The sequence below is a fragment of the Schistocerca gregaria genome, chromosome 7, assembly GCF_023897955.1.
Source record: "Schistocerca gregaria isolate iqSchGreg1 chromosome 7, iqSchGreg1.2, whole genome shotgun sequence".
NCBI lineage: Eukaryota > Metazoa > Arthropoda > Insecta > Orthoptera > Acrididae > Schistocerca > Schistocerca gregaria.
In genome coordinates, this window is record NC_064926.1 from 334,443,878 (window position 1) to 334,457,238 (window position 13,361).

General features: G+C 41.8%; 1 protein-coding gene across 1 annotated transcript in view; it reads left to right on the forward strand.

Moving 5' to 3' along the window:
* Nucleotides 1–490: 490 nt before the first annotated feature.
* The window catches only part of LOC126281739 (odorant receptor Or2-like), a 48,084-nt gene continuing 35,213 nt past the window's right edge, over nucleotides 491–13,361 (forward strand). Inside the window, exons 1-2 of the mRNA XM_049980927.1 lie at nucleotides 491–1,338; nucleotides 6,938–7,037. Of these exons, the coding sequence (XP_049836884.1) occupies nucleotides 491–1,338; nucleotides 6,938–7,037 (948 nt within the window). The remainder of the gene's footprint in view (nucleotides 1,339–6,937; nucleotides 7,038–13,361) is intronic.

Below are 13,361 nucleotides of genomic sequence, written 5' to 3' on the forward strand. Positions count from 1 at the left end.
CCTCCTGATCCCACCGATTCCATATTCTGCTAACAGTCATTGGACCTTGACCAACGCGAGCAGCAATGACGAGATGCGATAAACCGTAATCACGATAGGCTACTATCCGACTTTTATCAAAGACCGAAACGTGATGGTACGCATTACTCCTCCTTATACGAGGCATCACAACGGTTCACCAGACAACGCCGGCCAACTGCTGTTTGTGTATGAGAAATCGGTTGTAAACTTTCCTCACGTCAGCACGTTGTAGGTGTCGTCACCGGTGCCAACCTTGTGTGAATACTCTGAAAAGCTAATCGTTTGCATATCACAGCATCTTCTTCCTGTCGATTAAATTTCGTGTCTGTAACGCATCATCTTCGTGGTGTAGCAATTTTAATGGCCGGTGGTGTAAATATGGCTTGTATGTACCCAAGCTCCAAATCGATAGCCATGTTGCTGCATGACCATCTTGTTTTCCTTCTTACAGCAGAGAGTGGGTGCTGTTATGGCGCAGACGAACAGGAAGATGCCGCCAGCGAACGTGCTGGCGACCAACATCAGCATCCTGCGCTGGTCGGGCCTGTGGCCGCCAGAGCGGCAGACGGGCTGGGCGCGCCTGTTCACCGCCTACACGGCCGTCGCCTTCCTCAGCCAGGTGGTCGCCATCGACATGACGCTGTACCACATCTACAACTCGGAGGGCGACATCTACGAGATCACGCTCACCATGATGGTCACCATGACCCTCGTCGGCGGCGTCCTCAAGATGCTGCACTTCTTCGCCAACGCGGACACCTACAGTCGCCTGGTGCGCGACCTGCAAGAGGTCATCGACCTGCAGAGGGGCAACTGCGAGCGGGACGACGCCGTGTCCGCCATCTTCTGCTCTTACCACCGCCAGGCCATCCTCTTCACCTGCGGCTCCCTCGGATACCTCAACGTCCTGGCACCCACCTGGTTCTTGATGCCCGTTATCACTGGGGTTGCGACCGACCCCAATGACAGGAAGCTGCCCTTCTCCCAGTTGAAGGGTCTCCGCTCCGACGATCTGATCGGATACTCGGCAGCCTATTTTGTGCAGTGTCACGCCATCTTCTACTGGAATTTCATCAGCGTCGGCCTAGACGTGTTCTTCGCCACTGCCATGCTCCACGCCGCCGCCCAGCTGAAGATACTGAGCCACCGTCTGTCCAGACTCGGAAAACAGACGACTCGTTATGAAGAGCAACCGCCGTACTGGAATACCCTCCAGGGAGATACAGCACCTGTTAGGCAGATAATTACATATGAGGAAGAGAACGATTTGTACTTGCAGCTGCGGAACTGTATAAAAAATCACCAGGAGATTTTGCGGTACGAATAAGAGCCTGAATACAGTTGTCGAACAAAATAGAATAACTAGAATTTAAAATAGTTCATGGTGACATTGGGTATCTAAAAGAATTAGTGCATGGTCACATTGCCGGCCGGAGTGGCCGAGCGGTTCTAGGCGCTACAGTCTCGAACCGCGCGACCGATACGGTCGCAGGTTCGAATACTGCCTCGGACAAGAATGTGTGATGTCCTTAGGTTTGTTAGGTTTAAGTAGTTCTAAGTTTTAGGGGGACTGATGACCTCAGCAGTCAAATCCCATACTGCTCAGAGCCATTTGAACGATGGTCACATTGGGTATCTAAAAGAACCAGAATACCTCTTAGAATCGATACACTTACGTTCTTCTAAGATATTGCTTCCTTGGAATTGTTTCAGTTAAATACTTCCCTTCAGACAGTTTCAGTTAGTCAAGAAATTCCATATTTTTTTTATCGATCCAAACGGTTCTTTCAGAGTTTGATACTTCTTTAGGCTGTATTGGAGAGTTATTGCATCCTAAAGCCCATTAAATCAATGTATGGCATTTATAACCGTTTTGTTGGAGACACTGCAGTCGTAAGAGCTATTGTGCTCCACTAGAAGGAAAGATACGCCTTTGGATTACTATGTTAATCTGTCACCTCATAACTCGCTGGAATCCCTCAAGTAAAAGCAGAAAAATCACAGAATTGACATCATTTCAACGGGGAAGTCGCGATCTTATGTTTCTGATACTAAGTTTAACTAAGCGAAAGGCTTCCTGCCATAGAGGATATTACAAAAGTAAATCAATAGTTCTGGTTTTACTCAAACACTTCTTTCCACCGACGTGTTAGACACTAGGTTGACGAACATCAAACCTTTTTACGAACGTTATCTTCAAGTTGTTCCTGCCATATGTAATCACAAATAATGGGCAAGGATTTTCTCATTAGGAGTAATAGTTGTCTTCAGTTTTCCGTATAATTTATAATTATCATTTCCGGCGCATGGTACCTCCTATAAACTTTCAAGCTATCACGGAAAAATGAATACTATCTGATGCATTACCTCACGTTATTGAACAGTGTCAGTGTTTTCATAAACGAAACACTCGTGTCGTAGGTGTTAGGCACTACACAGTTACATGAAGTTATAAATGAACATGATAGTAAAAGGATTCCTTCGTCATTATCGCAATGGTACACATTAATCTAAGGATTGTGTAACAGAAATAGCGTGTTGCGGAAACCCGTACACCTTGGTCTATCGCAAGCCCCAAACACAAATGTCTGTGGAAACTGCCGTCTTTCGAAGCTGAATTATAAAACAGATAGTGCCGACGCTGGTATCAAAACCATTCTACAGTTATTCCGTAGCAAAGAATTCAATGCATTAACCCGAACAACAGAGAGAAGCCGTCATGACGCAGCAGAACAACACACACACACACACACACACACACACACACATACACACACACACACACACACACACACACACACACACACACACACACACACACACACACAAACACGCACTGTCACACACACGAAGTGTAACTATAATATTATTATAAACTACGTACGTGACCCAAGTACTACAACCATAATGGTGAATGATCTCGCTCTTGCAATGTTTTCAAAAGCGGTATAGGTCTCACATTTTCCTAATTCTGTTGGTAACTGTGATATTAATTTTCACTAGTGCAATTAGGACAAGTTTCACACTGAATTCTTTAAAAATTGTGACAGTGTAGCCAGTAACTTTCTCATTTGTATATCTGCGACTGTTCCTACCAAGATTTAAGCAATTCGCTGTGATTAGAAGTATCTAACATTAAAAAAAGGCGGTAAGCATTACAGTGTTCACGTGGGCCGAAACAGTTCTAGCTATACACAAAAATTCTTTGCAACTTGTGGTACACCCCCCTATGAACCACGGACCTTGCCGTTGGTGGCGAGGCTTGCGTGCCTCAGCGATACAGATGGCCGTACCGTAGGTGCAACCACAACGGAGGGGTATCTGTTGAGAGGCCAGACAAACGTGTGGTTCCTGAAGAGGGGCAGAAGCCTTTTCAGTAGTTTCAGGGGCAACAGTCTGGATGATTGACTGATCTGGCCTTGCAACATTAACCAAAACGGCCTTGCTGTGCTGGTACTGCGAACGGCTGAAAGCAAGGGGAAACTACAGCCGTAATTTTTCCCGAGGACATGCAGCTTTACTATATGATTAAATGATGATGACGTCCTCTTGGGTAAAATATTCCGGAGGTAAAATAGTCCCCCATTCGGATCTCCGGGCGGGGACTACTCAAGAGGATGTCGTTATCAGGAGAAAGAAAACTGGCGTCCTACGGATCGGAGCGTGGAATGTCAGATCCCTTATCAGGCAGGTAGGTTAGAAAATTTAAAAAGGGAAATGGATAAGTTAAAGTTAGATATGGTGGGAATTAGTGAAGTTCGGTGGCAGGAGGGACAAGACTTCTGTTCAGGTGACTACAGGGTTATAGACACAAAATCAAATAGGGGTAATGCAGGAGTAGGTTTAATAATGAATAGGAAAATAGGAACGCGGGTAAGCTACTACAAACAGCATAGTGAACGCATTATTGTGGCCAAGATAGATACGAAGCCCACACCTACTACAGTAGTACAAGTTTATATGCCAACTAGCTCTATAGATGACGAAGAAATTGAAGAAATGTACGATGAAATAAAAGAAATTATTCAGATAGTGAAGGGAGACGAAAATTTAACAGTAATGGATGACTGGAATTAGAGTGTAGGAAAAGGGAGAGAAGGAAACATAGTAGGTGAATATGGATTGGGTCTAAGAAACGAAAGAGGAAGCCGCCTAGTAGAATTTTGCACAGAGCACAACTTAATCATAGCTAACACTTGGTTTAAGAATCATGAAAGAAGGTTGTATACATGGAAGAACCCTGGAGATACTAAAAGGTATCAGATAGATTATATAATGGTAAGACAGAGATTGAGGAACCAGGTTTTAAGTTGTAAGACATTTCCAGGGGCAGATGTGGACTCTGACCACAATCTATTGGTTATGAACTGTAGATTAAAACTGAAGAAATTGCAAAAATGTGGGAAATTAAGAAGATGGGACCTGGATAAACTTAAAGAACCAAAGGTTGTACAGGGTTTCAGGGAGAGCATAAGAGAACAATTGACAGGAATAGGGGAAAGAAATACAGTAGAAGAAGAATGGGTAGCTCTGATGGATGAAGTAGTGAAGGCAGCAGAGGATAAAGTAGGTAAAAAGACGAGGGCTGCTAGAAATCATTGGGTAACAGAAGAAATATTGAATTCAACTGATGAAAGGAGAAAATATAAGAATGCAGTAAACGAAGCAGGCGAAAAGGAATACAAACGTCTCAAAAATGAGATCAACAGCAAGTGCAAAATGGCTAAGCAGGGATGGCTAGATGACAAATGTAAGGATGTAGAAACTTATCTCACTAGGGGTAAGATAGATACTGACTACAGGAAAATTAAAGAGACCTTTGGAGAGAAGAGAACCACATGTATGAATATCAAGAGCTCAGATGGCAACCCAGTTCTAAGCAAAGAAGGGAAGGCAGAAAGGTGGAAGGAGTATATAGAAGGTTTATACAAGAGCGATGTACTTGAGGACAATATTATGGAAATGGAAGAGGATGTAGATGAAGACGAAATGGGAGATAAGATACTGCGTGAAGTGTTTGACAGAACACTGAAAGACCTGAGTCGAAACAAGGCCCCCGAAGTAGACAACATTCCATTAGAACTACTGACGGCCTTGGGGGAGCCAGTCATGACAAAACTCTACCAGTGTGGTGAGCAAGATGTATGAGACAGGCGAAATACCCTCAGACTTCTGTAAGAATATAATAATTCCAATCCCAAAGAAAGCAGGTGCTGACAGATGTGAAAATTACCGAACTATCAGTTTAATAAGTCACAGCTGCAAAATACTAACGCGAATTCTTTACAGACGAATGGAAAAACTGGTAGATGCGGACCTCGGGGAGGATCAGTTTGGATTCCGTCGAAATGTTGGAATACGTGAGGCAATACTGACCTTACGACTTATCTTAGAAGAAAGATTAAGAAAAGGCAAACCTACGTTTCTAGCATTTGTAGACTTAGAGAAAGCTTTTGACAATGTTGACTGGAATACTCTTTTTCAAATTCTAAAGGTGGCAGGGGTAAAATACAGGGAGCGAAAGGCTATTTACAATTTGTTCAGAAACCAGATGGCAGTCATAAGAGTCGAGGGGCATGAAAGGGAAGCAGTGGTTGGGAAAGGAGTGAGACAGGGTTGTAGCCTCTCCCCGATGTTATTCAATCTTTATATTGAGCAAGCAGTAAAGGAAACAAAAGAAAAATTTGGAGTAGGTATTAAAATTCAGGAGAAGAAGTAAAAACTTTGAGGTTCACCGATGACATTGTAATTCTGTCAGAGATGGGAAAGGACTTGGAAGAGCAGTTGAACGGAATGGACAGTGTCTTGAAAGGAGGATATAAGATGAACATCAACAAAAGCAAAACGAGGATAATGGAATGTAGTCAAATTAAATCGGGTGATGCTGAGGGAATTAGATTAGAAAATGAGACATTTAAAGTAGTGAAGGAGTTTTGCTATTTAGGAAGTAAAATAACTGATGATGGTCGAAGTAGAGAGGATATAAAATGAAGACTGGCAATGGCAAGGAAAGCGTTTCTGAAGAAGAGAAATTTGTTAACATCGAATACAGATTTATGTATCAGGAAGTCGTTTCTGAAAGTATTTGTTTGGAGTGTAGCCATGTATGGAAGTGAAACATGGACGATAACTAGTTTGGACAAGAAGAGAATAGAAGCTTTCGAAATGTGGTGCTACAGAAGAATACTGAAGATAAGGTGGATAGATCACGTAACTATTGAGGAGGTATTGAATAGGATTGGGGAGAAGTTTGTGGCACAACTTGACTAGAGTAAGGGATCGGTTGGTAGGACATGTCCTGAGGCATCAAGGGATCAGAAATTTAGCATTGGAGGGCAGCGTGGAGGGTAAAAATCGTAGAGGGAGACCGAGAGATGACACTAAGCAGATTCAGAAGGATATAGGTTGCAGTAGGTACTGGGAGATGAAGAAGCTTGCACAGGATAGAGTACCATGGAGAGCTGCATCAAACCAGTCTCAGGACTGAGGACAACAACAACATTGTGGTACAAATGGTAAATCGATGACCACATCGGTGTACTGCCCATGCAAAAATCATCTCCGTAGGGATTGTTTTCATACTAGGCCGTTAATACTATTTTTCCCTGTCCTTGTTATTGGTATAAGTAATTTACAAAATCATATCGTTTAGGATGTAATAATTACTTTTAAACTGGACAGAAGTAAATAACAGCACACAAGTTGTTTGATTAGTTTGTACACCTACTTCCATACACGCATTTGTCTTCTGTATTTTGTCATAATATTGTCGGCAATAAGTACCTTTCGTTACATTATACATAAAGAAACGTCTTGGTGGCTTCTCAGCCACACTCACTACTATTTATTAGGTTAATGCAAAGAGAATAACCTGTCACAACGGGACTCATCATGGACCTGCACGTACTGTCCGCAGGCTGGTGCTGTTCCTGGAGACGGTGATGGGCCCCGTGGCGTTCATCCAGTTCCTCTGCAGCGTCGTCGCGGCGTGCGTGGCGCTCTTCCAGGCCACCTTTGTAAGGCTTTCCCATCACAGTGCACAGTCAGTGATAACGCTGCCATGACTCCAACACTATTAAGTAAGGAATCAAATGAAACGAAGAGAGTAGCACACATGAAAAACAGAGTAAAATATAAAAAAAGTGAGAGTATGCAGCAAAAGCGCTATCAGCTTCCAGTCACATATCGCCTGTACGATTTCCAGAAGACAGCTACGGGTACCCTGTATACGAGGGGGGGAAGGGCGGCAGTCATATCACTGTGACTGGACACTGCGTATACCACATCCAGTATCTTAAGGGATATTGTTGTCATTACTATCTCCTCCAGTTTTCTCAACTATTGCTTTACCCAAGTAAATGTCATGCGAATCTTTCCACTGCTGAATATTTTAGTATCTTTATTTCCATACAGTTATGCCCAATTAATGGTAATAGGTTGCCTTGCTAGCATCTACTTTCATCCTATACATACCTGTGGAGGAGGAACGCGTAGATCATAGTAAGTCAATAATGACGAAAAAATTGAAGCCTTTAATGTGTTAATGAGTAAAGGCTTTAGTCTACACGGATCCGAGAGATACTAACCACAGTTATATGAGCCCATAGAAAAGGCTACGCCAGTTGTTAGAAAACTCTTTTCTAATTTTCGTATCGTAGAATTATTGGGAATGCGCACTCCGAGATATTTTCGTATGCTGGCAACACGCCATTCCACATACGACTGTGTTCTTTCATATTTCAACACCATAAACACTCACTAATCATCCGGGAATGCAATGGTGACCTGGGGTACGGCTGCTGTCCTGGTCAAGAGAAACTCCCATAAAGTACAAACTAACACAGGTTGCTGATAGGCTTCTCGGGAAACTGGTGGTTATATTGTAAGAAGATCTGTCACGAATTGTGTAACCTGCATCCTGTAATTAATTTTATCTCTGTTGTTGCTTTATGAAGCTATTTAATAGAAAGTAAACTCCTTTTACAATAGTAAGGAACATAATACGTTACAAAAGTTTTTATTTTTCACTGGTAGCAACTCGGAGAGCTTTCAGAAAACGAATATGCTCAGCATTTCATACGTTTAGAGTCATATGGTGACCATATAACAGCAAGTGTTTGAAGACTTCATGATTCCGTGCGTATCCAGATGTTAGCTGTGAGCTGATTTTACATAAAAAAACTAACTATGGACCCCATTTCAGTCTTCAGGAATGATCAATAAGTATAGAAACTGTGATGAGCTTCTTTATAAAGATCTGTTTAAAAAGACGTGGATCATATATGTGCTGTGAGGGTACATCTGACAATTCTTACAACACATTGGGGAAAAGACATTAGTGGAAAACTGTGATACCAAAACAGGATTTAATTTATATTAAACTAGCAAAGATAAAAGTGATGAAAAATTGCACAACAGTTAGACCTAGAAGGAAAGCAAAGTAGTCATTTCACTTTCGAAAGAAATTTGGAAAGTGCCTGAAGTGAACTTACATGAGACAGTTAAACTGTGCCACATAATCAACAGACAGACGTAGTAAATAAATATTCAAGTATCGACTGTTGACTTGTTCAGTTTAATACATATAAGCAATAGCCTATAGTATACATTCTGTCGTAATCTTTCGCTGTGTAACGGACCTCATTATGAAGGTGCGCTGAAAAGTAATGCCTCTGAATTTTTTATTCTGTTCTTAATATCGGATGAAGTATTTCTTCCATGTATATACTCGGCCGACTTTTCCGCCCTCTGAATCAAGCTGCAACGCTGTGTCGCTAGAAGATTCCGAATAATAGTATGTAACATGGCAGTGTGTGCTGCAACTCTGTCCGTGCTTGAGAAACAGCATACTGTAATCGAGTATCCAACCACAGAAAACGTGCCAGTGCCGAATGACCATTAGTTTTCGCGTTGTTAGCAAGAATGAACGTGTGTAAGAGAACCGAAAGTGCAATCGTTGAAAGCATATTGCAGGCAGTTATGTGTCTGTATGAGGTTTGTTTCATTTTCTTTACATCTACAATTACATAGATACGCCGATGGCCACTTTACGGTGCGAGACAGACGGTATGCTGTACCACTGCTTGTCATTCGCTTCCCTGTTCTAATGGCAAATAGGGTGAGGGAAAAACGTCTATCTATACGCCTTTGTATGAGCCTGTGTTCTGTCGGCCGTAGAATCGTTCGGCCGTCAGCTTCAAATTCCCGTTCTCTAAATTTTTAAAATAGTGTTCCTCAAAATGAACGTCGCCTTCCCTCCAGGGTTGAGTTCCCGAAGCATCTCCGTAACGCTTACGTGTTGATCGAATCCACCAGTAATGAACCACGCTCTCCTAAAATTCTCCCACTAAACCGAAATCGACCATTCGTCTTCCCCACTATAGTTTCCAAATGCTCGTTTCATCTCATATCTCTTTGCAACGTTACGTCCTGATTTGTATACGCCTTGACTGTGTCAAACAGGAAACTAGTAATACTGTATCCGTACATCGGAGGTTTGATATTCCTAGTCATCCATATTAATTTGCTATTTTCCACATTTAGGGCTAGTTGCTATTCATCACACCAACTATGAATTTTGTGTAAGTGGTCTTGTACCTTCCTGCACTCACTAACTTCGACATCTTATTATACACAATGACATCGACAGCAAACAACCGCAGACGGCTGCCCACCCTGTCCGCCAAATCATTTATGTATATAGAGAACAACATCGGTACTATCACACTTTCCTGGGGCACTGCTGACGATACCCTTGTTTCTGCTGAACACTCGCCACCTTGGACAGCATACTGTATTCTATTATTTAAGAAGCCTTCAAACCACTCACATAGCTCTAAAATTATTCCAGATGCTCGTACCTTCGTTAACAGCGTGCAATGAGACACCAAGTATTTTCAGAAAATCTAGAAATATGGAATCTGTCAGTTACCCTTCATCCTTAGTTCTCAGTATACCAAGTGAGAAAAGGACGAACTGAGTTTCGCACAAGTGATGCTTTCTAAAATCAAGCTGCTTCGTGGATTTCAGCTTCTCAATCTTCAGAATATTGGTCTGTAATTTTGTGTATCCGTTCTTTTACCCTTCAAAAAGTCACCTGTCCTTTTTTCCAGTCGCTTGGAAATTTGTGCTGGGCGGGAGATTTACGATAAATACAAGCTATATGAGGGGTCAATGCCGTAAATTGTGTAAAACAGAATTAGGCTTCCATCCGGACCTGGTGATTTGTTTGCTTTAAAAGCTTTCGGCTGTTTCTCTGCACCAGGAATGCTTATTAGTATGTCGTCCCTACGGGGGTCTGTCTGATGATCAAATGACGGTATGTATGCACGACTCTCCTTTGTGAACGATTTCTTGAACGTGAAATTTAAGACTTCCGCTTTCGTCTTGTCATCTTCAACTGCCACGTCAGACTGGACAACAAGAGACTTAGCGATTTTACATACAACCAGAATTTTCTCCGATTCTCTCCCACATCTTCTGCTAAGATATGACGGTGGTATTTTTTTAATGCTTCGCGCATAGATATTTTCACAGGCGCACGAAGCCCCACTAACCTGTTCTTGTCGTTCTTTGTGCGTTGTCTTTTGTACCGTTAGTGCAACAGCCTCTGCTTTGTTAAACCATGGTGGTTCTTTTACATCCCTTATCCGCTTACTAGGCACGTAACTTTCCAGACAACGATTTACAATCTACTTAAACTTAGCCCATAATTCCTCTACGTTCATCTTACTGGAACTAAATGATATCAGTTCACTGTCTAAATGACATGCTGACAACTGCGTATCTGCTATTTCTAGAACAAACACTCTCCGATCCTTCTCGACTGATTTATGAACTTTCGTAACCATAGTTGCTACAACGACATCATGATCACTAATCCTCGTTTCTGTACTGGCACTGTCGATAAGGTCTGGCCTATTCGTAGCTACAAGGTCCAAGATATTTCCATTGCGTGTGGGCTGCCGAGCTAGCTTCTCAAGACAGTTTTCAGAAAACGTGTTACTTCTTATATAGTCTTTTAATTACTAAACTACGTCGTTTTACATTTATCATTCGATTCAAATCCTATATCATTGTATGTATGTTCAAGGCTGATACTGCATGACAAATCCGTCATATTGTATTACAAACGTCTTAATACGCTGCAGTTATATGGCTTTATTTTACTTTATATTACTTAGTACCATATGACGTTAGATAACATACTAGATACATAAAAGTGAATTAACTAGTTAATGATCAATTTTACAATAATTTCAATCCTCTCGGTGTCACTCCGTTTGTGTCTTCCAGACATCCCCTGAAAGCATGGTGCGGGCTGTTCTGCACAATATATCTTGCTGTTTATTCACACGCAGCAACGTCACAAAAATCCCAACGCTTCAAGACGTGGCCAAATATCGCTTGACCTTTTCGGATACGGTTAAACCTCAACCTTTCGTGACCTGATATATCAATCACTGCAACTTTACTCTGTGGGTTTTGAATTAGGTACGCCGTTTGAGGTGGACGTTTATTTATTTCCATCTCTCTGTCACTTCGAGCCGTAGATGTGAGCCGTGGATGAACCCAAGGTGGCTTACTTGCTATCAGGTGTATTGCCGATGGATTCAGGAAACACTAATTAGAAATTAGTTCTCATTCCACACTTTCTTCTTAAGAATTTGCACCATGCCAGTTTTATTATGAGATCGGAAGGAGCAATTGTGGACAGAACATGAAGCCACCGGTTTAGTGTAGATATGTCAGTACCATTAATGTTCATAATTGCCCTCATTAAGACGAGATCTATTTTAACGGTAAGTGTGATGTTTTCCCGTGGGGGATCACAATGCTCAGCAGATGAGTACACAAATACGACATTGTGCAGTGTATGTATATTTGCTTCCTACTTGTTCCCATCTATTCTGCGGATTAGATTTACTCTTGAGCCAAGTTTTTTTTCTGTGCAGTGCCTTTTAAATTACTGAGCTGGACCGGAGGAGACTGCTATATTCCTACATCTGCATCTACATTTACATCTACATGGATACTTCGGAAATTACAATAACTGCCTGGCAGAGGGTTCATCGAAACACTTCCACAATAATTCTCTATTATCCAATCTCTATCAGCGCGAGGAAAAAACGAACACCTATTTCTTTCCGTAAGAGCTCTGAATCCCTTATTTTATTATAATCATCGTTTCTCCCTATGTAGGTCAGCATCAACTAAATGTTTTCGCTTTCGGGGGAGAAAGTTGATGCTTAAAATTTCGTGAGAAGTTTCCCCGCCATGAAAATGTCTTTGTTTCAATGATGTCCACCCCACAACCTGTATCATGTCAGTGACACTCTCTCCCCTATTTCGCGAAATTGCAAAACGTGCTGTCCTTCTCTGAATTTTCTCCATGTACACCGTTAATCCAATTTGGTGAGGATTCCACACCGCGCAGCACTATTCTAAAAACGAACGGAAAAGCGTAGTGTAGCCAGTCTTCTTAGCAGATCTGTTATATTTTTTGAGTGTCCTGGCAATAAAACGCAGTCTTTGTTTTTCCTTTCCGAAAACATTTTCAGTGTGTTCTTCCCAATTTAAGTTCTTTCCAATTGTAATTTCTAGGTGTTCAGCTGAATTTTGTAATTTGACTCATTTATCGCGTAACCTAAGTTTTATGGATTCCTTTTAGCACTCATGTCGATGTTCTCACAGTTTTCATTATTTAGGGTCAATTGCCAATTTTCACAACATACAGATATATTTTGTAAATCTTTTGCAATTTGTGGCTTTACAAGGCGATGAACGCAAGCACCATCGGCAAACAACCTAACATGGCGCTCAGATTGTCTCCTAAATGGATTATATAGATAGGGAACACCACCGCGGTGAACGCCAAAAATCCTGTTTCACTAGATCACTTTGCATCAGTTACTACGAACTGTGACATCTCTGACAGGAAATCACGAATCCAGTTACAGAACTGAGACGATATTCCAAAAGCTCGCAACTTCACTACAAGCTGCTTGTGTGGCACAGTGTCAAAAGCCTCCTGGAAAACCAGAAAGACGGAATCAATTTGAAATCCCTTGTCAGCAGCACTCAGCACTCCTTTAACGACAGTTTTGGCAAACGTACACTCCGTCAAGTAATACTTTCAACTTCAATGTGTCCCTTTATTATGGATATGAATCAGTGTGACATCTGTTTTATTTGGGTTTAGTTGGAGTCTCACCTACAAAAACAGTTATTCAGTGCTGTGCAGTCATTTCAAAGAGTACTTACAATGCTTTACAACTTAGTTCTAACACTTCAGTGTTAGTAGCTGGCATGTCGTGGAGATACACGAATAAAATTTAATG